This window comes from Gallus gallus, chromosome 6 (assembly GCF_016699485.2).
Source record: "Gallus gallus isolate bGalGal1 chromosome 6, bGalGal1.mat.broiler.GRCg7b, whole genome shotgun sequence".
NCBI lineage: Eukaryota > Metazoa > Chordata > Aves > Galliformes > Phasianidae > Gallus > Gallus gallus.
The window spans coordinates 20,147,022-20,174,132 of record NC_052537.1 but is presented as its reverse complement, the minus strand read 5'-3'; the positions used below and the strand labels follow the sequence as shown (position 1 = coordinate 20,174,132).

The window sequence follows — 27,111 nt, the reverse complement described above, 5'->3', positions numbered from 1 at the left end:
CCTCAGGGCCCTCCTGGTCCACACCTTGCTCAAGCAGTGACACTCAGAGCATGGTGCACAGGACCATGTCCTGGTGACTTTTGAAGATCTCTAAGGAGGGAGACTACTCAACCTCTGTGGGTAACCCACACAGCACAGAAGTGTTTCCTGATGGTCAGATGCAATCTCTTGTGCTTTGGTTTGTGCCCATTGCCTCCTGCCCTGATGCTGGGCACCACTGAACAGAGCCTCACTCAGTCTTCTTTGAAACCTGCCTTCAGATATTCATCTTTATAAATAAACTCATTGCCCTGTTTTGTAGGATGTGTGAGCTGTGTAACTCTAGGTTTGCGTAAGACTCACAAGAATCATGCTACATGTCATTTAAACAAGGAGGCTGGAAACCTTTGCTGGGGTTTATGGGTGCTGGACTGTAGTGTGGAGACTGGGCTGGAGTCATCCAGAGAGCAAGTGAAGTAGCCATGATACCTTCCATTACTGCCGCTGTGGGAAGCTAGGAAAATTCAGAGGGCGGTGGGGAGTGATGGTGTGCATCTTCTCTCTCTTGAGGGAGGGAAGACATCATTCCAGCCACCTGGACAAGGAGGAATCTGCTGTGGAGCATGCCAGGCTGGTACTTTACTGCCCTAAGCTGATGCAGTGTCCTGCATTCTCTTCTGCCTCAGTGGACATTACGCTGACCTTCTAGTTGCATTAGTCTTTGTCTTTCTTGAATCTGAGTGGATGTTTTCTAGCCTCAGGGCGCGAAAGGAGCTGGGAGGAGTATTGCATCAGAGCTCAAAATGGAGCAGGTTTGGGGGCAGGGTTTTTGTTTGAGGTCAGAGCAATCAAAGCATAAAGCAAAGTACATATCTATAAAGTGGAGAAGCGGTAATGGGAGGGAGATGGAAAGCAAAGATAGACTGAGCTATTATATATAATTAAAAAAAAAACACACACACAACAACACAAAATGGGAGCAAAGCCTGGAAGGAATATAAAAGCCAAGGTGATGCAGTGAGTAAGGCTGTTGTAGCTGATAATTAAAACCTTGCAAGTTCTTGCATTTCTAACAGTTTCTTACAGAAGTATATTCCTATTTCTCATTGGAAGTCCAAGACACAGATGAACTCGAAACTGCACCTAATTTTTGAAATTCCAGAGCTTAGTTTGAGTTTGAATTTTCAATGAGATGAAGTCCTTCACAAGCTGAGGGGATGCATGCATACTGATTATGCATACTGATGTTGATCCACGAAGCTTTTCCTGTCTTCATGTACGTCATGGCTGCCCTCAGCTCATCTGAAGACTGGGATGTTTGGTGTTCTTGCCTGAGGTGGAAATATTTACACGCTCATGAAAACAAACAAACATGAGCCAAGTCTTCCACTCCTGTGATTCCACACTTGAAAGGAGCAGCAAGTTGACACTGGTGGTTTTTTCCTGTCAGGAAGGCTTTGTCAGCTGCCCTGCTGTGGTCACCACAGTAATGATCTTGCTAGGTTTGAGTTGCAGTCACACTGTCTGATATGTGAATACAGCTAAAGCTGGCTTGATGTTGTGCATATTATAAAAAAGCCTTGAACAGGCAGTGTTGTTTTCCAGTGTTCCTCAGATATTTAAAACCAGAGGTGGGCTTTCATTTTCCTTAGGATTGATCTGCGCGTGGTAACAAGGAACCTTTTGCACATCCTTGAAATAAGCTCTGTTTCAGGAGTTTGTTGCTGAGGCTCTGTCACTTGGAAGCAGTCACCGCCCCCTTACTGTGTTGCATCCAGATCTTGAAATAGTTAAAGTCCTGAGTTCCTGCTTTTGGGAGTCCTGAGGAATTCTTTGAGGTCCACTGTGTTCTGTTCCCTTCCTTCCCCCAGTGTTTAAAAACAGTCTGAAAGAGGAATTTCTATGGTCCAGCCATAAGGCAGAAAAATAGTTCTGCTATAAAATGTACATATGGTTTCCCTGTAACTATTGTAAATTTTCCTTTCAGGACCCTGTATACTGCTCTGTTCTGCTGTTTTCCCTCTCACAACACCACTTTCTGTCATAAAACTCTTCTAGAGGGGATGCATGCTGAATACAGTTGCAGGAGTGCAGAGCGGGTTAAGTAGAACAGTATGCTGCCTGCCTTCATGCCAACAGATGTAAAGGACTGGAAAATATCTACAAATACCTACAAATGCATTTTTGTAAAATGTTGTAGGAAAAACATCCAATTAAAATTGGCTTACCCACAGAGCTTCCATTTTTCTTCCGCATTTCTGCACATAAACTTCAGCTCCCACAAGGGAAGCAGTTTGTATAGCTGAAAGATGAGGATGAAGAGAGTGGGGTGAGGTCAGGTGATGGCAGCAGGAAAAAAAAAAAAAACTTAAGGCTGCTTATACATTAGTTATGATGTCTACAGGCACATCTATTTTGTGATGCAGCTGAGCTACCTCAGTCATTGTGAGCAAAGAATGAATAGAGAAAAAAGCGTTTTTACACACAGTGAAAGGGACTGGGAAGGGATTGTGGCCCTGGCTCCAGCAAGGCTCTTTGTATGAGGCTGGGTTTTACTGTGTTTCCTGCAACTGTGCCCTGATTGGTGCTGAGGGAGAAAAGAACTGGTGGCTTACTGTTCTGCCCAGAGCCTCCGAGATGGGATGGGTGAAGGGCTCATGGGTCTCTGAGGGCAGGCATCCGTGTGGAATGCTGATGCCAGGCTCCTGCCTTCCAAAAATGAGAAACAGATTGCTGTAACTGTGCAGGAAAGGAGGTTTTGTTTTCTAGCAACGTTATACATAAAGGAAGGCAGCATATGTTTTTTCTCCTTGGAGTATATCAGCTATTATGTGTAGCACAGAACCATGAAAAGCAGAGTAAATTTTAATGTCTTTTATTAGGTCCAACCTTCCATGTATAAAACTTTATTCTTGGAAGAAACCTCTGATTAGCTTCTCTTGCTCTGTGGTGGGCTGAGCAGACAGAAACAAGGATTTTGTGTTTCTGCTCTGATGCCAGAAGTGCTTTTCTTTAGGTTTGTATTGCTTGCTGGTATTTTGCAAGCACTCACGCTTACCTAGTTGTGAAAGTGTAACACTTGTGGCTGGTTGCTTAGCCTACAGGGCAGGCAGAGGTTTAGGCAGAAAGGGCCATAAATCTGCTAATGACTCCTTATGTCATGGGCTTCTGTTTCACAGCATGCTTGTGTGTAATGCTGTTGGATCATGTTTTGTCATGCTGCATCTAGTTTGTACAAATAGAGTAAATGAGGGAAATGGGGCTCCTGGAGCACTTCGACCAGAGAACTACCCTAGCCAGTATAGCTGTTGGGAACAAGATTCTGTGTGCAACATTTGTGGGTTTTAATAAAACAAATAGTGCCTCTAACTAGTCATGACTTCGTGGACTGTATATAACATTGTGGAAGAAGTGCGTGAATCATTTACTACGTTAATCCCTTTGACCACAGGTCTCTTAGTTGGAGGTTTTTTCTCTAATGGCAAGAAATAGCCCTAAGATTTTTGTAATGTTTCTTTAATTTCCACCCCTCAATTTGTGCTTACTCTTTTCATTTGCCTGGTAAATGGTTCAAGTCTTTTATACTGCACTTCTGCAATTGAAATTTGTGTAGCCACATGGTAACAAAGAAGACTATGCGGAGATATTTCAAATGTACCAGAGGAAATGCTGATGCACAAGAAACGACCCCCACTTGTGTCTGTTGTCCTATGAATAACTGGATTTACACTGAGGTCTTTGAATCTGTTTGGGTTTTTTTTCTGCTAGTTTGTCTTGTATTATTTCTCTTCTATGGTTTTGAGTACTGGCAAGCACAAAAAGAGGACAGACCTCAACAGTAGAACAGCTTTCAGTGCAGACAAGTTAGAGCTGTGCAAGAGTGAGAAAACTGAAGGGGAGAGATTTTAAATAGCTCAAAAGAATGTAACCTGTGGCTGTGCCTGTTCCACAGAAATAACTTCTCTTTATAGTGACTTAATACAGCTTCCAGAATTAGAAATCAGAGGGAAGTAGCATCATAAACTATTAGCTGTTTAAAAAAAACATCCTCTAATATGCAAATATTTGAGAAGCAGCTCTGAACTGTACAACTCCTTCGTGCTGCCAGTACCCTGTTGCTTTTTCTGGTAGAAGTGGAGCAAATGAGACGCATTGTGCGGATGTGAAGATGCAAATGACCTCAGGATTTGGATGAGCAATTTTTCTATTCTAAACTCAGTGTCATCTAGAAAGGAGACTTCCTACAGATTGTCACCATATCCTATTTCTAGAAATGAGTCTAATTTCTAATTCTGGTAAACAGAGTGCTGTTTACACACGTAGGACTGTCCGCTGAAGCGCAGTCCCGGGTGACTTGTGAGATCTGAAAGAACCTCTGTTTTAAGCTCGTAGAAATTTTTTTTCTGCCCTCTGATAAAGTTGAATCGTTATGAATGTTATGCTGGGGGCATGTGCCTGAGGTTGTTTTTGTTTGCTTTTTAGATAGCATTCCCAACATGTGGTGAAAAACTATTTTTTCATGAGGCGTTTTAAAATACTGATTGTAATTTAAAGAAACAGCTCTCAGATCACTGGTGAGATGCTTTAAAATAACATTTTATGTGCATAATCCACTGCATACTTAATGCATATTATTATAAAAATGTGTACTTTGTAAAGCTTGAATTATCTTCTTGTCTAACTGCAGTTTCCTGACCTCACCACTTCTACCAAATAATTAAATTGCTGGGAAAATGTAGTTGGATGATGAATTAAAGCACTTTGCATCCTGAGGATTGCTGCTTTGCCCACAAGTGTCAGATACTGTCCTAAAGCTTCAGAGGGCATCCATCTTGGGATGGGGATAAAGGGGAGGACATTTACTGCAACAGACAGTAAATGAGGGTAAATGAGAGGAAAATATTTCCTGAACTGCTTGCAGGGCATGGAATACTCTGAAGGTAAAGGAACCGAAGGGCAGTGCTGCATAGCACATTGTTTTGAGAGGAACCTGTTGTCAGGCCAATAGCCGTTTCCTTTTGATTTCATGCTTAGACCTTTGCATGGCTTAAATAGCATAATGCTTTTATATTAAAGTTATCAAAATGCTTCATCAGAGCCTTCTCTCCTTCTCTGTGTAGAATTATACTAAGAAGTATTTATTAATTTCTTGTTCCATTCCAGATTGCTGATCTGCAACTCCACAAACTGGATGAATTGGACTGTTTGATCCAGGGCCTGCTTTATGTTGATTCAGTTGGTTTCAATGGCCAACCAGAGTGCTATTATTTTGAAAATCCTACAGATCCTGAACAGTGCCAGAAGAAGCCTTACTGCCTTGATAATCCATATCCTATGCTGCTGGTTAACATGGGCTCGGGGGTCAGCATCCTAGCTGTGTATTCGAAGGACAATTACAAGAGAGTCACAGGATCCAGGTAAATACTTATTTATTTATTTGCTTAATATTTCAACAGATAGAGGCAGGCAGTGGCTGTAGATGCAGCTCTGAGTCATGTTCGTCTTCCCAGATCTTTTAAATCTTGGTTGTAGCAAGACTGGGTATACCCCAGATTTTTGTCAGAGCAGAGTTTGAGTCAGTGAAATCGTTTATCCATTCAGCTTCAGAGCTGTCTTAGTCTCTTCTTGGTGTTCTTTCCTACTTCCTATCTCCTGCTGTGAGTTACTGAATTAGAGCTGTCCTGATACATGAATGTTCTTCTTATGCTTTGATCCTCCATAATAGCCACAGTAGTGAAGTAAAAACATAAGAGCTGAGCAAAAGCCTCTTGCTTAATAGTTAAGATTTGTATCCAGAATACAGAAAAACTTTGTAGAACTGCCTCCTACCACTGGATTTTGGCAGAGGGTGCTTAGTGGATCTTGCTTCCTTACTGATTGCAGTAGACTCTGGATGATGCTGGTAAATTAATGAATGGTAGTGTATAAAGACTAGAATTTGATTATCTGTGTTCTTGAGCATCGGTGTGATTTCTGTTATGTCAGCTAAGGCTCTCTGGAATCATTTATAAGATGCAGCTGAGTTGAAATGATCTCTGGCCTGTGTTCAGTGGAAGATTAAGATGAGGTTGCTCTGTTTAAGAGCTTGGGAGTTCAGTGGCGTAGATGCAGAGTTTTGCTCTTGAGGTCACAGAACAGCTTGAGACGTGATTAAGTTGACTCAGGGATGTGGCCACAGTAAGTGCTTAGTTGTAGGAACTACTTTAGTCTGGATGTGCATGTTTTCAACTAGTATTAAAAGCATACATGCATCTATGGACTTTTTCCCTCATTGGTATGCTTCATGTTAGTAATATGAGGACTTCAAACAAAAAAAAGTCCACTTCAAAAGCAACGACCAGAGAAACTCTGCATTTGTTATAGTCCCTTCCAAAGCTGCATTCTGTTCTTCAGGGCATGGTACATATTAATGAAGTTTTTCATATGGACTGCAAATGACTGTACATCTGATTTCTGTTGCGTTATCTAGAATATCTTTATCACAAACATATATGAGAGCCATTTTCTGTATAATACAAAATAACACAAGCAGAGGTTGAGAGGCTTTGATTTTCTTGCATTTCTGATTGTTTTTCAAGCACAGCCCTTTCAATATCAGTAGATGTACTTCTAATCCTTTCCATTACAAAAGGGAAAACATGACTGCAGTGGGTTGTTGACTTGTTACAGATGGTGAAATCAATACTGTCTCATGGCTGATGTCAGCTTCCCACTGTTCAGATATTGAATGTATTAAAGCAGTACTGGCTGTGTTCTGAAAGACTTTCCTAATAATCTAACAGCACTGACTGAACAGTGTTCCTGCCTAACCTTCTGTGATTTTTGTGAGGTGCAAATATGTCTCACCGATCCTCTTGTTTAAAGTGGCTCCAGTCAACATGACTGTGATCTGTGCCAATAAGTAAACTTTATCAAAGGTTAAGAAAGAGTAAGGAAGTACGTAGAGGTTAGTAAGTTGAAGTTCATGTCTGTAGAGACTGCAGAGTCCACAGTAGAATTTTCATAATGAGTTAATAACCTGTTAGACATAGTTGAATACTCCCTTCTAAAGTCTGTAAATATTGTACTTCATCCTGTGCAAGGTTTTCAAATTATATGATTCTCCTTATTCTGAGTTCTATGGAGGCCAAGGCAGACATTCTGGGCTGATGCTTTGCTTTGAACAGGATCCAACTGTACTGTTCCCTTCCGCTACTGGGGGGGGGGGGGGGCAAGATCCATCTTAGCTACTTAGTCCTGCAGAGATACTTAGCTTTGATTGCTATTTATTCTTTTATCACTGACTCAGGTGATCTGCTGGCTGCTAATTCTTATCCAAAGAAAAACTTTCTAGAGTGCCACCAATAGCAGACTGATATCTGCAGAGTTGGATTGAGCCGTATTCTCAACTAAGCATTTCTTTGGCGTGATTTCTCCTTTTTAGATATTAGGAAGAGTGGTTCAGTTAGAACTGTGAATGCATGTTAAGCAGGAGCTCAGCAAAGGGTTTCTTTCTTCACTTCTTCAAGAGTTGCAAGATTACCATTGATAGCTGTATAGACCATTTTGAAACCAAGAGTCTGAAGAGCTGTGGTGAAAGCTAGTCCAAGCTGCTGATCTGAAAGAAATGTACTTTTCTAGCCTGGGAGGAGGAACATTCCTGGGCCTCTGCTGCTTGCTGACTGGCTGCGAGACATTTGAAGAAGCACTAGAAATGGCTGCGAAAGGAGACAGCACCAATGTGGATAAACTGGTGAAGGATATTTACGGAGGAGATTATGAGCGGTTTGGCCTTCAAGGGTCTGCTGTAGCCTCAAGGTACACTTTAAATAAGCTGTTTTCAAGGAGTTCATAGGAAACTCTGTGCATGCTGAACTGAGTGCATAGTCCCTGAACTATGCACTGTGTCCATGTGGAACTGTCACTCTGAATGTATCGTGTAGTTTGTCCTTGGATCTCTCACCTACTTCTTACCCTTTTTTTTAACTAGATACAAGCAACACTGTACATAGTTTGCTTTCATTGAATTACAGTTACTTAATGAAGAGGCATCTTTACTTATTTCTTTGCATTTTCAGTATGATCACTTTTCATGCTTCATTATGTCTAAAGTTAATGAATATCAAATCCAGGCAAAACATTAAATAATAAATACATTTCTAAGGGCTTTTAGCGCTCCTAAATGCCTCGTGTTAAAAGGAATGATTTTCCTCCCACAGCTTTGGCCATATGATGAGTAAAGAAAAGAGAGATTCCATCAGTAAAGAGGACTTGGCCAGAGCTACTTTGGTTACTATCACCAACAACATTGGCTCTATTGCTCGCATGTGTGCATTGAATGAGGTAAGATGGTGTATTTACTATGAGCTTAAGCTGTTTAGCAACAACACAGTAACGTTATCAGAATACAAAAATTCAAATTGCTGGTATAGTAGATACGTAACTGGCCTTAGTATATATGCATCTATTTAATGCTCTGTCCTAGCTTATTGGATTTGTCACATATGCTTTGGTGCAAAATGTAAGGTGCTTTAATTTTCAGAAGTAGGGTAGAGGGCAGAAAAGTTGGCTTTAAAGCTCTGCTTTATCCATTGATGCTTGGAGCTGCCCAGAGTTCTCAAACTGTAATAAATACGAATGCCTTTGTAATCTAAATGCTTTTAATCACCTCTTAGTTAATAACAGGCCTTATTATACCATGACAGATTGTTTTACTTGGCTTGTTTCCATAGTGTGATGGATTAGAATTGTATTTTGTATTAAATCTTCTCGTATACATGATATCTACTATATTGGATCGGAGAGAAAATATAGTTTATTATTGTGACTCAGACTCCTGTTAGTTGCTTGTTGCATGCTTTTCTTTAGGCAGGTAGCTAAGGGTGGGTTGTTGAGTACGTCTTTCCAGCTTCCTATAAATATGTAGGAATTTCTTTTGAGCTATAAGTTCCATCCTTCATTATTATATGGTAGCCGATCTCTTTCTGTCTGATCTCCAGAAATTTGTCTAAACTTTTTTTATATGCTACTGTTTTTAGCTCTGCAATGTTCTCCATTAAAAAGTGCTTTTTTTATTTTTTAAAAGAAGTAACCCAAAACCCCAAACAAACTCTCAAACCACCATCTGATTGCTTCACTGGGTGCTTTTTTCATTGTTATTGCTTTGAGAAATAGCAGGTAATTAATAACTTGTCACTTAATCACAGCCTTTCTTGAGTGGTAGTGGCTGATCTATAACTTGTTGATGTGTCTGAGTACTGAAGTCTTTTTTCCTTCCATCTGTCATTTCACTTTTTTAATCTCAAATTTCATTTACCATTTTTGATTCAGCTGCTAAATCTCTTCAGCATTTCTATACCATCAACTTTTAAGTTTGATTCTGTTGATTAACTTTGTATGCCAATAAATTTGTTGCTAATATTCTTTTCTAGAGCCACTTATAAAATATTTTGAATAGCAAACGTCTGTGTGGGCTCATATCAAATGCTACTGATAACCTCTCTTCTTTGTGAAAAGTGGCTACGTACATTTTTTGGCAGTTTGACTTTTCCAGTCCTGATGATTCTCTTTCAAGTCTTCTCTTTGCTTTCAGCTTCTTTACAGTGTTGCCTTGTGGCATGGAGTTCAAGCAGCATTGTACAGGGCTATCAAAGCATGGAGAGTTGCAGCAGGGAACAACGTGTGATGCGTGCAGAGGAGGAAATAGGCAACTAATGAAACTAATGCTTCTGAGTCATGGTGAAAAAGTTGCTGACATTTGTTTTGTGGACAGGCTTCTATAAAAACTAGATGTGATCCATAGCATTGTATGGAGGACGGTAGTTTGATGTATTAAGTACGCTTCACATCCTAGACAACATCTGAGAGATGAATTTATTTTGTGGCTTTAACAAAAGAGAACTTAATTCAGTGGCTTTACATGTTTTTTTTAAAAAGGCTTCAAATGTAGCATATTGTTGCAAGGCAGCTACTTTCTAGATAGTGTTATTTTTTTCCTTAAATAAAGCTATGTTCTGATAAATACTCCAGACACCTACATTGTTTTTGTGAGGTACGGCTCTAACTCACAGCAAGTCTGGTGAATGAAATAGCCAAGTGAGAGCTGTATGCTTAGAAAACAGTTGAATTTGATATCATTTTGTGAAATGCTGTGTGTATTAGATTAGGGTTATGGTGAAGCTCGCTTTGACAAAATCAATTTATGCCCTGAAGCATGAGCTTTCATCATTATTTTTTTTTAGTGATTGCAGCCTTAATGTTGTATTGAAAATGACTTGCATGTGTGCAGGAAACAATGAGGCTGGGGAATAAATGAAATATTCAGCCTGCAGAACTTCAAAGGAAATTTTACTTGCACAAAGTTGGCAGGAGAGTAGAAAAATTCTGTAGTCTGGAACTGTTTGGCTACACATCATTTGAAACAGTTTGTTCTAGGCACAACAGATCAACATATAGGAAACCAATCTCCTTGGTTTACACTTCTCATACTAGCAGGGCATGTAAGCATCTTTACAAGCCTTCTTGCAAAAGTATGTGCAGGATGGATTTTCTTATTGCATCATTGATATAAATTCCAGTGTTCAATTAAATTGACAAATATGTGTATATGTAGTATGTACTTTACTCAAAGATATACTATAGTTTTCTACTGCAGGGCAGTTGAGTAGTTGAGCCAAAACCCCGCAGTGGAAGAGTGCATATCTTTGCCAGGACGTTATAGTTTGGTTAGCTTAAGCAAGCATTTCATCACCAGCCCTTATGAGTTTAAGGCTTCTGTCTTTCAACTTCAAATACTTCAGCTGTGAGCAATTAGAAAGTAAGCTGGCAAGACTCTCTTACGAGATAAAGTAGCTCATTTTCTAAGTCCTGAAAAAGGCTAAAGCTGTTTTCTTTTCCATTCTAGTATATAGGAAATTCCCTGATTTCACGCAGTTAAAAATTGTTAATGTTGGAAAATAGAGCTGGAAACTTGCATGTTAATACACACTGCTATTCTAGTAGCCAACTATGACTATTGTTTTAATTTTTTAATAATTGTTGTACTTTGTGTTAAGTTCTTCTTGCTTGAATTTCTGATAATGACATCTTAATGTGTATATTCAGGAGAAAAAAAGATTTTGAGAATGAAATTCAGACAAATTCTAATCAGTTTGGTGGTATTGACTTACAGGAAAATAGTTACGTGTTTATCCTTTCTCTATTAGAAGTGAGTTTTAGGCCCAAAACTGACTTGTCAGAGGATGCAGAGTATTCTTGGCCATGTTTAATAGCAGTCTTTTGAAGTCTGAGAAGTGTTCTTAGTTTGAACAAGGTAAATTCTTAGGAAAGTGTACAGGTGCATGCTGATGGGACTGCAGAGTCTAAGTGGATGTATTACTATAACCCTGAATTACATAAATGAGTGTCTTCATGTGTCTGATTTGAGAAGCATAATCGCAATTGTAACTCAAAAGTCATTGGAGAAGAAATAAATGTTTGCATCTGGTTATCCATGCTCTCCAGTAGTAGGTGTTCAGGTGAGGGCGTTCGTGTAGCATGTCACTTATTGGACACTACAGAACTGCGGTTTGTAGTGAAATGATTGCTGCAGAGCAAAGTGTACAAAGTGCTAGATTTTGCTGTTAATTTTCTCTAGAGGACTCTTGAGGAATATTTCTAATGTTCCCTCAGTACACCTGTGGAAGCTTAGGTCATGGGCTTCTAAGTAAAAATTCACCATCTGTTTTACCAGTCTCTCTCTCTTTGGAATGAAACTACTTTTCTTGCAACATTTATATGTAGTGGTCAATAACTATAATTATTTTGAAACTTCTCTGTCTGGAGAGCTTAAATGTAACTCAGAATACCCATATAACTTGATAGTAGAGGCAGAAGTATATGTTGAATGAGACATAGTGCAGCTGAATCTAATTTTTGCTGATCTGCTTTTCAATTTTACAGAACATTGACAAAGTGGTATTTGTTGGAAACTTTCTCAGAATTAATATGATTTCAATGAAGGTGCTAGCATATGCTATGGATTACTGGTCCAAGGGACAGCTGAAAGCTCTGTTTTTGGAACATGAGGTAAGGAAATATATGTTGAACTTCTGTTGGTAAGGAGCAGGTCTTGTTGTTTTTGACTTTTTCATGGAGTTGAAGGGGAGAATTTCCACAGTGCTGCTTCAGAGTGAAAGCAAAAGCTAAGTTCTGCATAAATATTTCATTATGAGTTCATTGGAAAATACCCCTTATTAACTTCCTGGGTTGACCGCTAATCTTGTGGTATTTATTGCTAGATGTTGCACATCTTGGTCTATTCCTGACCCTTGTACCAAACGTACTCTTCTGTGGGCTGTTCCATTTAAATCTCAACTAGAATTAATTTTGGCGGATGTTTTTAAGGGGATTCTCGGATGGCTGCGTTTATAAGGGAAAACTGTGCAGTCTCCAGCACCAAATGTCTGAATAGAAATTGCACAGGCCTCCATGGGGGCTAAAATCTGAGGGCAGGGTGGCACCTGTGGCGTCACCAGCTGATGTCTCTGCTGGAGTCCCACATCTTTGTGCTCAGCTCCATCTCCAGCATGTCGAAGAAGGGGTGCTTGAGGGCTTCAGCCGGGCTGATGCGCTTGGATGGCTCATACGCTGGCATGCTCTCAATGATATATGTATGTCTATATCTACTTATCTCTCTCTCTGTATATATATATATATATATATATATATGTATGTATATGTATATCTTTAATGGTTTTGGAGATCTGTAGAATACTTTTCTTGATACAACACTCTCTTGGACTTAAACAAGTTCATATTATACCATAATTCAGACACAGAAAACACTTGGCACATCAGGGTACGTCTTGCAATTAAAAAGACCTTTGTTACATTACTAAAATGGGAGGCTTTATGTGTTCATGTGTGTGTCTAATTTGGGAGTTTGATTAGTTTTGTTTTCTTGTCTTGTTTAAAGGGTTATTTTGGAGCTGTTGGGGCGCTTTTAGAATTGCTTAAAATGACAGACGATCAATGATGAAGCTGTCTGAAGAGATTTCTACCGCAGATGCTGCTGGATAAGAGTGAAAGCCACTACAAGGATGGAAATGAAGCCATTATGATAGTTCTACCTGCTGGATTTGTAAATAATTTAAAATCCTTTTAGCTGATCTTTAACTTCTGGGTTTTGAGCTTATACTTCGGAGTTCATACTGGGAATACTGAGATTTTTTTTCTGTACACTGTATTTTTTAGGGGGAAAATGTGCAACGTTGCCAAACATATGGAGTTTATGGAATTATTTGAAATGTATACTGTTAAATGTAAGACCTGTGATATAAGGCATCTGCTTTTCTTCTGGGGTTTACTGATTAGTGTGGTAATTTTAACTTCATTTAGTAATCACTCTAGGAGATTTTTTTCTTATTTTCATGACGTTTCATGATTTGTTCTTGGTTTCAAATGAAACTACAAAGCTGATGCATTTTACTGTGAAAACTAGTCGTTGATTTGTTGCCTTTTCTCTTCAGATGAGACGCTTTTATTTAACACCTTTCCCTCACCCTGCCAAAAAAATAAATAAAAATACAGGCTTTCAGTGGCTACGTGAGTTTCTTGGCAAGACCGCAAGAAAACCTCAGGAGAGGGACTGTGTGGTTAAAGGTTAACTCTTCAGTTGTCCTGGTTTTTCCAGATCAGGAACAGGCTGCTAACTTGACACTAAAATGAAATCCCGTTACTGTTGAAAGTCTGATTTGTCTGAAGAGCTCTGTAGTACGGTAGTTATTTATATGGTACGTACTTGGTGATAGATGGGAAAGGGAGGAGATTACTTCAATTTATTTGAAGACTTTTCTGTAGTCTGTGATTTCTAAGTTGTTGGTGATCAAAACCAAACATTAACTGCATTATCCAAAGCCCAGTTTCTAAAGTTAGAAAGATTATTACTAATGCATTTTCTGTTTTTAAGCTAAGGCTTACTTCCTCTGCAGGACACCGATGTTTAAGTGTTTGTTCCAGTACGTTATTTTCTACCTTGGTTTGATTGGTGGACCTGTCTAGATATTTGTGTTGAGGTGAGACCCTTCTGAAATCTATGTATGTAACTGCATAGGGTGGACAAGCTTGCTTTTCCTAGGCACCTTGAAGGCTCACAAATCAGAGGCTGAAAAAGTCCATAAATTATTTTGTCTTGTAGAACTGTATGTCATGTCACATAACATAAAGGGCTCATCGAAGGGACAGTGTAAAGTTCAGACACATGTATTATCCAGTATATTTTTGGAAGGGGGTTTATTCACTTTTTTAATGATCATTAATTTCCGTATCTCACAGATGGTGAAATGAATTCATATTAACCCAATTGTTAACATGTCTGATGGAAATAAAGACCACCACTGTTTTGACGATTTTAATGCATCTGTGGAATTCATTTCTTGGAACCAGTTACTTGACATGCATAACTGCTTTGTGACATATGACAAATGGTTTCCATGGTAATTCTTTGGTGCTTCACTTTTTTTTAATCTTTTGTTACATTCCTTTGGCCTTTAAAGCTTTTTTGCCTGATGGTTTTTTTTTTTTCACAGGTTGTAAATAACATCAGAATGTTAACTTGTTGCAGGTGATGTTTCACATTATACTTAACGTGAGATAGGTGGGAATAGTTCTACTCAGTGTCTCTCATTTTTCATGAACAAAATGCAACTTTTAAGTTTATTTCCAAGTTTTACCAGCAACTTAAATACTTATTTATTTTTAAAGGAACATTCAGAGGAAACAAATCAGTATGTACGGAGTTTAGGTGCAGGATCTTTCAAGTATGATCATAGAATCTTCTACTGATGTTGATTCAGGACAAGGTAGTTCCAGACATCTAACAGCCAAATAACGGAGATGATGAAGGTCATGCTTAGCTTTAAAGATTTTCTTTTTTTTTAGTGAATAGTTGATGATTTGACAAAACAAACTGTTTCTTCAAATCGGTATTTACAAAATGCATGAATACCTTTTTAGTTTCATCTGTATTGTTTATATATAAAGGAGTAAATGGACATGCATAATTTTTTGCAACTTATCTTTTCGTAGCTTTTGTGTAACCACTCTGGAGGAGGTGACCGCACTTCCGAGGTGAAACAGTAGAGGGAAGCATAACATAGAGATTTAGTTGGCTTTAAGGACGGTGCTCATGTCAGCTTGCTGGTTATGAGGTGGGGCTTTTGGTGTTTTTGGTTTTTTTTTCTTGGTGTTTTTTTTTTTCCCCTACCTAAAAAGAGATTTGGTCTCGTTCTCCCTCTTCTTTTTTAAGAGGAACTGATTTGGAAGTATCTGTCACTCTGACATCCCTCTATTAGCATTTATAGTTCAGTGGTGAAAGAATGAAATGTTACTTAAATATGAAGTAGAACTTATTTTAAGATGCAAATTCTCTGGTCCAGAAAAAAGAACAACAAAAACCCTATCATGTCATTCAGGCAAACACACGCAGACTGTGCAATAAGCACAAATTCAGGTTATGTGGCTGCAGAGGAAAAGCCCGCGTTAGCTGTAGAATTCTGGGGACTGTCAGGTAAGTTAATCACAGCTGTTTTAAGAGAAGCACAAAATGAAACTAACTACAAAATGCTGAACTGAGATTTAAAATGCACAGTATATCAGCTGTCTTAGCAGGAAGACTGGAAAAATGTACAAACAGTACACATGGGTCTATTTGGTTGGTAAAAAGAATAGCTATAATAGGATGTTGGATTAAGATAAGTCACTAAGAAGGAGAAATTAGAAGAGCCTGGTGTAAGAAGAAAACTACGTTGTACGTTAAATTCTCCTTTAGGAAAGTTGAAAGAGTTCTGCCATGCCTGCAAGGGTATTTCTTTGTTGCCATGAAATCTGAAGTCAGCATATTTTCCTTCCCCTGCAGCACTCCCCTGTGAATCTGCCAGTCCAGTAATTTGCTTGTTTATCTTTAAGCTTTGCCTTCTTTCATCCCTCCTGTTTTGAGCAAGAGAAGCTCCATTGCACCACCACAGTAGGTCTGTATCAAGAACCTAGAAGTGCTCAGATCCTTGAATCTCTGTTTTGGGAATGGTATGGGTGAAGGAGCAGACTTCCCTGGAGAAGATCAGTGAGTTTGCAGATGAAGTTTCCCCTACAAGGACAGGCTGAGAAAGCTGGGGCTGTGCAGCCTGTAGAAGAGAAGGCTTTGGGGGGGGACCTGGGAGCAGCCTTTTGAGTATCTAAAAGGCTCTGTAATAAGGAAGATGACAGACTCTTTAGCGTGGTCTGTTGTGATAGGACAAGGGGAAATGGTTTCAGACTTGAAGGGGAGGAAGAAATAGATTGGACATAAAGAAGTAGTTAGTCAGGGTGATGAGGCACTTGAGCAGGTTACCCAGAGACGTGATGGATGCCCCATCCCTGGAGACATCCAAGGTCAGGCTGGAAGGGACTCTGGGCAGCATGATTGAGCTGTAGGTGTCTCTGCTCATTGCAGGGGAGTTGGACTGGATGGCCTTGAAATGTCCCTTCCAACTAAAATGAGTCTAGATATGTATTCAAAATACTTGTCTTGGTATAAATTGAGATCTGTTAGAAGCTAGGTTAACACAGCCTGGCTTGTTATTTCTGATACGTGTCTGGGTAATTGTTAATGTGAGTTGGAGCAGATTAAGTGCGATTCTCTGCTTTCACTTGTGATAGCATGTGCCACATTCCATTGCTTTTGGACTCAAGCATTTGTTCTGTTGAAACCCAGGCTGCTCCCATCTTTCTTCCTCGCATGTGCAGAAACCCTGATTTTTAACAGTTTGGACAAAAGCAAACTGTGTCCACAGGAAAAGACTTGCATGTTGTTAAAATGAGTTTTTTGGACTGAATTACTGTGTAAAAGTTGCAAATTCTGGCTGAGGAGTGGGAGGTGAGTAAAACACAGTACTTAATTGATCAGATGTGGTAGAGAAGGCAAGAATGGGATGCCTGGGGACAGCCCAAGAACCTGACTTCCTGGGCAAGTGGTGTGTTTGTGGTACATTCCAACATTAGCAAAGCTGTCCTGGTGTTTCAGGGGTAGCAGCGCTGATGTTCTTGTTAGACTGTCACAAGATGCTTTCAAGTGAGTTTTGGCAGAACACAACAGGAATTTAGGGGTGGGAGAGCCATATGGGGTTGAACTGGTGACAAAACAAACATTTGTGATTGTTTCCAGTCGAATGAGTTCTTCTACTGGAATCTGTTTTCAAAGCACAAGGTGTCTTTGAATCCAGGATAAAATGAAATATGGGCTATGAAAAAGACCACTGTCTCTTTTGTGTCTCTCTGCCTGGGAGGTAGAGGACATTGGAACTCTAGAATGTCCTGGACAGTAAGTGCTTATTGAACCTAATTTCTGATTCTCTGGTGCTGACTGGAACTCGATTGTAGATGAGCATTAATGTGGTGCAGAGAGATGGAGAGACTGTGAGCCTGAGTACAGTAACTGTTCTTCAAACCTCCATGACTCTCTCTCCAAAAAGCCTCAATGAGGAAAAAAGCAAAATAAGAACTGAATCTAGTTGCCAAAGGTTGGACACAGATGTGCTCTGTTGAGAAAGCAATGGCCTGGTCTTGAACATTTGTTGCTTGTGTCAGTACTTGAGTAATTCAGCAAGGGTGTGCTGGCCTCCGAATGGGTTTTGCATCAGAACCAGTGACGTTGCTGGTAGGACCGGGCTCTGCTGGCCGGAGCGATGGCTGTGCTGTGTGCAGCAGTGCAGCACAGCTGGCTGAGGGGCCTGCAGCCAGCACCATGCTGGTGGTGTTCCTGAGCGCTGCGGGGCAGCTACGGGGCACCAAGTTCCAGGGATGGCTGAGGGCAAAGGATTGCCACTGCCAGAGGTGGCGCTGTGTCACACCGAGAGAAGCAGCGCGACACGTCTGTCCTGAAGGAGTTCTACTTGCTTGAATGTGGGGATCAGAGCACTTCCCCTCGTCTTTCCATGTTGGCCACTTCACCGTTGCTCAGGTTTCTGACCTATCCATTGCGCTGCAAGCTGCAGAGTCTGAATGGTTCCATCCCTCGGCTGTACTGAAAGCATCAGGGAGCAATGCTTTGAGCAGGACACAGCCTCATCAGGAACAGTTGCTGCTGTGGTAGTGCACGAAATCACTGCAACAGAAGTGGCGGCGCTTCAAAGTGGTGTGGCTGCAGGTATATTGCAACTTGATTTGGCACTCTTACCTATTAGCCAAATACACAGAGATAAAGTGGCCGGTCCCGGTTTGTGGATCACAGCGAATGTGGGAGAGGTGGGGATGTGTGTGTAAGGATGAGGAGGTCAGTGCCCAGAGCCAGCAGGACAGATGTGCTATCGGTGCTCTGTCCTGCAAGCTCTTATAACAGCCCTGCCAGCCGGGAGGTCGCAATCAAAGTATCTTTGTGTTAATCCCTACATTGTTACCACCTGGGCTGACATAATGAACTAAAAAGAAGCAAACCTTCCATTTTCAAAGATAGCTGGCTATGGGAATCACCAAATGCTGAATGAATTTCAAAGGAGTATTCATTCCTTTTAAGTAGAATTGTTTTGTTTTGAGCAACCTCGGCCCTGGTGTTATTTGAATAAATAAACAACTGCACGCTGTTCTCGGGGTGCAGGCATGGAGCGCGCTGTTAGCAGTGCCCTGCATATTGCACTTGGCTGCAGAGGGCTGTGCAAAAAAAAATTGCAGAAATATTTGCAAGATAAGCCAAAAACACTGTCCCGAATTCCGTGGGGTTCATCCTCTCTTTTTAGCCTAGGAAGTAAATTTTTTCTCTGTCTTCTGAGATCCTGGCAGCTCGAAGCCCCTGCAGCTGTGTAGCACAGTTTTGCCTCCTTGAAGAAGGAAGAGCAGTGCGAGAGAAGCGGAGCTGCCAACCCAGCGCCCTGCAGCTGCCCCTTTCTCTTTACAGGTAGGACAGAAAACACTCAGGGACTGATTTTTCTCCCACTCTTCCCTCGCTGTCATCACGCAAGAAACCACTGAAGCCGCATATGTTTTGAAGCCTCTTATCTTTGCTGTAAGACGTGCAACGTCTGCGAAACCCTACAGCAGGAGAAGCAGGTGCAAAGGCAGGTTTGTGCCGACATCTCCCGCTCTTGAAGCGACGCCTTCCACCTCCCTCCTCCCGAGGGCCCGGCAGCCCCGCCGCAGCCCAGCCGTCGTGCCGCGTCCCCCGCTAGGTGGCACCGCCGCCCGGCTCCCTTGCTGCACACGGTGCGTGGCTTTCGGTGTTCCCGGCTCTGCTTTAGGTCTCTGTCCATACATGCTCAAGTTAAAGAGAAAAGGCAAACAGAGGGGCAGAGAAGCCCAACAGCCCGCTTGCACACGCACGGAATAAAATAAATAGCTGAAGGCTGTGTGTTGCATAAGCGGCCCTGGAGCCCCCTGGTGTGCCTCCAAGGCAAACAGCACTTTGGTGCTTGCAACTTTCTCTCTGGGTAGGATGACAATGTTTTCCCAGTTTGTTAGCTCTGCAAATGTTTGCTCTAGATATTATCAATGGGCATATTTTATTTAAAGGAGGATATTAACATTTAAAACAATGAACCTCTTCCCCTGGCTGTAAACAAACACAACAGCTGGGCAGTAAAACGTGGGCTGAAATCAGGGCTAGCAGTGCATCTGCTGCACCTGTGCATCTTACAGCAGAACCGGAGTGGAGAATGACCCAGGGGCTGCACTGTGCCACGGGGGGAGGGAGTGTGCGCAGGGTGCAGCCTGGGTTCTGTCTCTGGTGTACACTGTGGAGATAGGATGTGGCTCACCATCACCTGTCATCTGGTGCTGTGTGCTGCTGCAGGGTTAGGTAAGGACCTGTGTTGCCCACAAGCTCTGCAGCCTGGATCAGCCTTTACATGAGATCTTTGTAGGGACAGAGATCCTTCTGCTTTGGCCCAGAAGCTGCTGTATGTGGGGGTGTGGGTGCTGAGCTGCTGATACCTCTGCAGAAGAGCACAGCAAAAACAGCTGTCGTCCAGCAGTGAGAGGAGAAAAATAATGCAGTGAACATTTGTAGAGCCATGGAAATGGTGTGCTTTCCTCCTCTGCTGTACTGAGCGTATATCAAGAAGAAAGACTGTCTAGCAAAACTTGCAAGAATTCTCATAGATGTTTAGGCAGAATAGGCTGTAGGATGTAGGTGCATCTCATCCTGGGTACTATTAGAAACTGGGCTATTTTCAAAGGGGTCTTTTGGTCTGATACTGCATGATGGCCTTATGTTGCAGGAACCACCAGTGTGAAAAGTGAGGAGGCTGTGCAATACAACTACATGTCCTCCTCTTTTCTTACTCCAGCATGAATTATACAACCATGTGCTCCGAGGATCTCTCAGTCTCCTGACCTTCTGCTGGAGCTCTGTGCACGCCTAAGCAACACAGCTCAGCCTTGTGCCCAGGAAGCAGCCTGTGCTGGTGAGTGGTGGTGAGAGCCTCACCTCCTGGTTTGGAGTCTGCCAGGTTGGGGCTGTGGAGGTATGGTTTGTCTGTGTCCAGCCTGGGGTGTCGTTGGCTTAATAGTGGGGATGTCGGGGAAGCTGTGTCCCCTTGGCCATGTGGTGCCAAAGGTGGTAGATCCAAATGTTAGTGACCACAAAAACAGAATATCCTGAGTTGGAAGGGACCTACAGTGGTCATTGAGTCTAACCCCTGGCTCCACAAAGGACTGCCCAAAATGCAAACCGTGGAGCATTGTCCAAATGCCGTTCATCAGCTATACAACAGGACACAGCCGTCCTCCAACCTACAAAAAGCATGTGCCTTGCCTGTTAAGTTCCAGTGTTATCGTTTCTGATTTTTACATTTTTTCTCCTTTGGGAAGCATACGAAAGAGTGTAAAGATTTTGTGTTTGCACAGAACCCAAAAAAGCCCCCTCCCAAACGTGGTGTCCTCACCCAAGGTCAGACATCCCTGTGCAGGGCTGTGCTCCTGTGGCACCTTGTTGGGGTGGGGGGGACACAGGTGCACCCTGTGGGGGCAGGGAGCTGAGTGCAGCTCCATAGCCCTGCACACCCCTCGGGCCACCCCTCGGACCCTTCCCCGGCCTGTGGCCCACACCAGGAATCAGAGGGGTTTGGGATCTCCTGGAGATCCCAGCTGCCCACTCCTGGCACTTTGCAGGGGCTGCCCATGGGGCAGCAGGGAGGGGAGAAGGCTGTGCAGTGTCTTGGTTCTCATGGGACATATTGCAGGGTGGTGGTGTCCCTCCAAGCAGGGCCCTGCTGTTCTCCAGCCCCCGGCAGACAGCCCCTGGCGTGTCCAGCAGCCGGCATGGTTTATCTCCTTGGATAAACAAAGGGCTGCTGGAATTTGAAACTTGTTCCCGGTTGAGGGTCCAAAGCCCGCTGCAGTCCCTGCATGGCTGCCTGGTCTGTGCCTCTGTGTTGAGTTTACACATCTGAAATGCAGCAAGCAATAGTGCAGCTCCTAATGGTGTCGGGCTGTGGCTGGGCCGTGTGGGCACAGGTGTTGGGGTACACCCAGGTTCTGATGTACCGACTGGCAAAACAGCTGTGAGTCTCACCGTTTGGTGGGGAAACTGCGTGTGTGTGTGTAAGTGCAATGCAAGTTGTAAGGCCGGGCGGGCAGCTAAATAAAACATCAGTAGTGCTTCGTGTTCTTTGCACGAGAGAACTTAATTCTGTTGGTGGTTTTTTGTTGTTGTTTTTTTTTGTTTGTTTGTTTTTTGTTTTTTTTTCCCTATTTAATAAGAAGGAAACGAGAGCCTCTGGAAAAGGCTGCACTCCGCTCCCCGCACCGCCCGTACACGCGGAGCCCCGGGCGCTGCCCACCGCCGCGGGAGGGGCGGTGCGGGGCGGTCCCGTCCCGAGCGGCGCTGCGGGCTGGAGGTGCGGCGGTGCGCGCCCCGCACAGCGCCGGGTGCCCGCGGGGCAGCGCTCGGCACACGCGCACCGCAGCGCTTGGTTTGGGGAGGGGGGGTCCGTGCCGGCGGGCGGGCCGAGGATCGCTCAGCGAGAAATAGTGCCAAAGGGCACGGTGAGTATTATCCTTAATTTGGTTTCTGTCCTGAATTGCTCCTTATTTAATATAGGCGTTCTGTCGGATGCCCGTTGTTAATGAGTTGTTTCGCTTTCCTACCTTTTTGGCGGCTCTACGTTCATCGAAGGTTCTCAGCGTACCCCTCGGGGCTCCCACGTCGGCGGCTGGAAGCGCCCCCGGGGGCGCGGCCGCCGCGGGACCCCTCCCCGTCCCCGGGCCACCTGCGGGCACCGCAGCGGGGCCCCGAGCCGTGCGGGCTCGCGTTCTGGACAGGCGCCCCGCGGCTCGGGCGCGGGCAGGGGGCGGATTTTTCAGATGTTTTGGCGCAAACACCATTTGCTTCCTCGGGGAGAAGTTTGGCCGTCGGTCCTTGAGGACGTGCGGTTGCGTAAGCGGCCCTCTGCGAGATCCGAGCGGCCGGAGAGCGAGGACAGGTGAGGGGGCGCGGGGCCGCTGCTGGAGCCCCGGCTGGAGCGCTCGGGCAGCTGCGTGCGGTGTTCACCGCGTGCGGCCGCTCTGCCGCACCACGAGCTGTCGGTTCTGCGGTTGGTTCTGCGCTCCGCTGCAGCGCTGAGCCGTCACCCGGTGGGTCTGCTTTAGCGATGCGTGGTTCTGGCTGCGTGTAACTTCAGCGCGCTGTCCGTGCTATGTCCTTTTGCAGACTAAGCCTTTATTTTCCAGATGACAGACTGAGGTGTCGTAAAGGTTTTGTGAGTGCCGTTAGGTTGTGCTGGACAGATGGGTACCTCAAATTCTGCAAGGGGAGATTGGAGCCCTGTGGGTGCCTCACATCCCACCTGCACATAACTGATTCTTCTACGCGTGCCCACGGTGCTGAATGCATTGGGCAGACCTGCAGCCACACTCTGCGTGGCAGAGAGAGTTATGCAAACAGCACTGCTGTGACTGGCACCGTGAGACCCCGCAGCCAGCAGGCTGTAAGCTTCCCGTAATCTCTATGATTTACTCCGGTCTGGAAAGCACTGCTGCTTTTGCAGGCAGCTCTAGGACTCCACGTTCCCATTTCTACAGCGTTTATCTGCCGTGATTCAGCTGCAGCCATTAAGCAAGCCCGGAGGGCACCACTGTTGCTGTGTGGTGTGTGCTTGGAGGTGATGGCACGCTTTGGCATTCACAGAACTTGGGGGAGCAGTGATGTGCTATGGCAGCTTGTGCTTAAAAGGGGAAATCGCTCGTCCCTCTAACCTAAAACAAACAGAGTCAAGAAAAATGTGATTTTTATTGCTTTTCTTACAGTTGCAGTTTGGATTGTCTTGTAGTCTGGTAGCTTTAAAAAGTAGATTAAAAACAAACAGATGAAGAAAATCCTTCATTTTTTCTATTCCTTCTAAGAGAAAAAGGGCTTCTTTCCAGCAGCCCGAGGAGAGCCGGCCACATCCCCCAGGCACTGTGTGGCTGAGGGCGCCTTGCAGGTGGGGCTGGGAGCAGTGGGACTGCTGTGCTGCGGCATTTCCGCACGCAGTGGTTCCCAGCTGTGACCTGGACCAGTCTGAAAGGTATGACCCTTTAAAGCCAAGGCCCCCAGCACACAGGCTGCTCGCTCTGTTTTTATTCACTGGAATCAGAGATGTTTGCTGTGTAGCTCAGCGGACCACAGAGAGCTGTGCTTTCTTCTCGGGAAGTACCTGCACTTGCTGCCGTGTAGCAGGAGGTGAGCTGCTGCCAGCACATGCCAGCAGTCAGGCAGCCCTGGGTGAAGACACCCGTGTGGCCTCTGTCCTCCTCTTGCTTAAGCCTGTGGGGTGTGTACATTGGGGTGAGTTACGATCTCCTGTGTTTGTCTTTCTAATAAGATGGGTCATCGGCTGGGACCTCGGGTGGGTTCTGCAGCCCGTGAGCAGCCTTCCCTGTGGTGGGATTCTCTGTGGGCTGAGTGGTTGCAGTCAGCCCCGCTTTGTGCTGTGCCTTACGGTGCTGTAGTGCTGCCTCAGCTGTGCTGACAGGTGGGTTTGCAGCTCTGGCAACAGGAAGGTAGGCACGGCTGTGGGCAGCTTCAGTATCCACTCATCTCTACTGCACTAAGATGAGCCAGCAGTTTGCAACAGACTTCTTCCCAGAGCCTGAGGGCTGTGGCACTGCCCAGGGAGCCAGGCGATGTATTTCATTAGGGAGCTGGGATGAGTTCCCTCTTCATTAGTAAACATGATCAGGTGCCTTGCATGCAGTGCAGAAGCCATTGGGAAACTGCTGCTTGGCTGTAGTTTAGTGTTGGTGAGCTGCAGACCACCACAGAACAGCATCTGCTGGCTGCCTTTCCTTGGCACTTGTAGCAAATGAAGCAGCACTTTTTTGCTGTTGTTTGTCATATTTATTAGTTTCTGCTCATTTCATTTGTTGAAGTAATGAACTGAGAAGGCAGTACCTGAAGTGGTCATCAGCATTTGCTTTCAGTCAGCGTCACAACTTCTTGCCTAAGGATTAATGGGCCTTTTCTCTCCTTTTCTGGCGTTTTTGTTGTAAGGCGACTCTATTGGCTTTGGTATGAATTTTAGGATGTGGTGTAAATAACAGAGGTGTGAGCAGCTGTGTGTTGCCATGGTCTCTATGTGTGTTGTGTGCCCAGTTTGCACAGCAGCAAGCAGGGCTGGGAGTTGGTGTGAAGGTATGTTGGGGAAGTCTGTCTCTGAATTGAGTTAAAATGAATGTGGAAGCAATGCCTCTGAGGTACACTGGACTCCTAGAAAATGCTTTTTAACTATAAAATATCATTTTTGTTACCCACAGTGATTATCACAAGAACCTGTGGGGTATCCATGGAATCTTGTCCTTGAATGCTTTCTGAACAGTAAGTGCATTAGTTGCTGCCAGAAGGTCCTGAAAACAGTGTCCAGAAATGATGGTAACGTGCAGCCCTGAGCCATGTGTGGATATTTAGCTACAGTGCACATTATTGTTGTTGTAACTCACCAGTGGGCTACTTATGGAGAACAAATGGCTCACCCTTCCCACCTCCCAGGGCTCAGTGTGCACTCAGGGAGGGACTGGGAAGTGTAAATTTTCCTTCTGCTAGACGATGGCTGGCCTATGCTTCTCAGGAGCGCAGAGGAAATGGTTCTTCTGGTCTTGGCGCTTGGTGATACCATCAGAGCAATGTCCATGGATTGCCCAGAGGTGTGACCACACTTCTGGGTTTCCTCAGCCATCTGTTTGCTGCTGTGCTTTGGGGATTTGCCCACACACACCACTTACACTCTTTTTCTTCTGGAGTAGTAGCATAATGTTTAAAAACCTCCCTTGAATTCATTCTGAGCAATGTGTAATAGGTAAGAATGCAGATGAATAGACAGTAAAATACACTTCAGTTCTTGACTAAGAAGTTGTAAGCAAAGTTCTAGTTAGGAGATAGGTAGGAGAACAAAACACTGTCTAAGGCTATTTAAAAAACGAAAGGTGTTTCCCAGCTGTTGCATAGGACCCTGTGGGTGAGTTTGGAGTACAAATGTGTGGAGATGTTTCAGCTCACCACTGCCTTGCTCCCGCGTCCCCTTGTCTGCACAGGACCTGAAGTAGCTTTGAAGTTGGAAATGTAACTCCCCACGCACAGCCCTCAGCAGGACAGTGCTGACCTTTCTCTCTCCCTTTGTTCAACATGGAAACAGTTCCCCCTCTTTCACCCCCCCCCCCCTTCCCAATTCAAAGCTTCCTTCCTTCCTTCCTGCAGTTTCTGGATTTGTACCAATGTGGATGTGATGACTCACATTTCCCAGATGCGAAATGCAAATCTGCAAAGTGGGATCTTTCCTCTGCCTCCATGGGGGTTTCTTGGAGTCCGTGCTGCTGTTGAGCTTCTTAAATAGCACGTCCAGCATGATCCAGATGGTTTTCCTGCTGGCCACAGCATTCTGGGGACTTATTTAACAAGTAATGTATTTCTGGGACAACATTTAATAAGTTCTGTCTTTAAGTGTTCATTGTATGCACATCTTAAACTTCTTTGGCTTTGAGAACTTCTCGAGGACCACTGAAACATACTAATTTAGTCTGCTGATGCAGGCAGATGCCTCTTTCTCGTGTCCCTTTTCAGGCTTACGTCCTTGGGCTGGTGTTTGACAACATCAGTCCCCATTGACAGAGGAGCTTGGAGCCAGTTCAGGCAGCGCAGCGGCTGTTGGCATGGAGTTAGGAGCTGCTGGGATAGGCCATCATCCCGGCTCTGCCTGCTCCTCTCACTGATGACACAGTGAGCTGTGAGATCCTGCGTGAAGTCCTACATGTTGAATTGACAACTCCTTATCTTCGTGAGCCTTCTTCGAGGCTCCTGTTACCAGCCTGAGATGCGGCATCCAGTCTCTCAGTCATTTAGAATGGAGCTTGCTGGGCTAGGGCATTGCACTGACTGTACAGGGGTGGCTCAGCATTCAGTAAATACTCATGCTTGGCTTTAGAACCATTACAATACTGAACTTGGTGGAAGCATTTGTGCTTTTCATTATATAGGCTAACTTTTGGAGTTGTAACCTAATGTTTTTAGTGGTTCTCAGGGAATTGATTTGATGCAACGTTCCCATTTGAATGTGCTGCTCTTGTTACACTCCTCATCAGGAGCAGCTTCAGGATTTTGGGGCGGGGAGGGAAGAAATGTGTTTGGTTTGGGGGTTTATGTGTTGTTGTTGTTTTTTCCCCCTATTGTCTTACCATCTTTGAGCTGAGATCCTGTCAGTCTGGGTAACAAACCACTGCCCATCTACTTTTCACCATGATCACGTGTCATGGCTGGTGCCGCAGAATGTTACTGCACTGAAGGGTTCTCTCTCTATTAGCAGTATCTGTTGGACACTCAGCTTTCACACAAATCTGCCCTTAAATTACGCTTTCTTCCAACCAAAAAATAAAAGCTTTGAAGTCATGCTATCTGATCTGCTTTATCTAAAAAACCGACAGTGTTTTTTTTCTAGATAAGGGCAACAGGCATTTGAGAAATGTTTTTATTAACAGTCCTCTGTCTGCTGATTCTGTTTTTCTCCGTTAACTGAAGTTCTGAAGCAGCATTTAATTAGCTTGAATGTTCCTTGGCGTGGCTATGGCATGATGTCAGAAGTAGCAAATCTGACGAGCAAAAGTGCATCTCATTTACTTGAGAGGTTGGAAAAAGTGTTCCTGTGGGCAGACAGAATGTTGGCACGGAAACGGTCTGGGCAG

General features: G+C 43.9%; 2 protein-coding genes, 1 long non-coding RNA gene and 1 other non-coding gene across 19 annotated transcripts in view; 3 read left to right on the top strand and 1 right to left on the bottom strand.

Annotated features, from left to right (window-relative positions):
* The window catches only part of PANK1 (pantothenate kinase 1), a 44,655-nt gene extending 30,304 nt beyond the window's left edge, over window positions 1-14,351 (top strand). For 12 of the 13 annotated variants that reach the window (XM_025152019.3, XM_015288410.4, XM_015288409.4 and 9 more), the window contains 5 exons: window positions 5,143-5,396; window positions 7,600-7,776; window positions 8,178-8,301; window positions 11,899-12,024; window positions 12,914-14,351. In XM_025152019.3, the coding sequence (XP_025007787.1) occupies window positions 5,143-5,396; window positions 7,600-7,776; window positions 8,178-8,301; window positions 11,899-12,024; window positions 12,914-12,973 (741 nt within the window). In that variant the 3' untranslated portion in view covers window positions 12,974-14,351. Of the gene's footprint in view, window positions 1-5,142; window positions 5,397-7,487; window positions 7,777-8,177; window positions 8,302-11,898; window positions 12,025-12,913 lie in introns of those variants that run through there. The other variant, XM_046943162.1, reaches the window with a different exon arrangement.
* On the top strand, window positions 9,537-9,617 carry MIR107 (microRNA 107). Its single transcript, NR_031439.1, has one exon. It is a non-coding gene; the product is annotated as a microRNA 107 (primary transcript).
* On the bottom strand, window positions 13,226-22,238 carry LOC124418063. The gene is made up of 2 exons (XR_006939613.1): window positions 22,051-22,238; window positions 13,226-18,076 (listed from the first exon to the last, which is right to left on the bottom strand). It is a non-coding gene; the product is annotated as an uncharacterized LOC124418063 (long non-coding RNA).
* Window positions 20,347-27,111, top strand: part of SLC16A12 (solute carrier family 16 member 12) — a 28,221-nt gene continuing 21,456 nt past the window's right edge. The window contains exon 1 of one of the 4 annotated variants that reach the window (XM_025152017.2): window positions 20,347-20,366. Coding sequence is in view for 1 of the 4 variants with exons in the window: in XM_004942143.4 (XP_004942200.2) it covers window positions 22,016-22,385 (370 nt within the window). In the remaining 3 variants the exon portion in view is untranslated. Of the gene's footprint in view, window positions 20,367-21,779; window positions 21,949-22,000; window positions 23,729-27,111 lie in introns of those variants that run through there. The other 3 variants (XM_421663.8, XM_004942143.4, XM_025152018.3) reach the window with 3 other exon arrangements.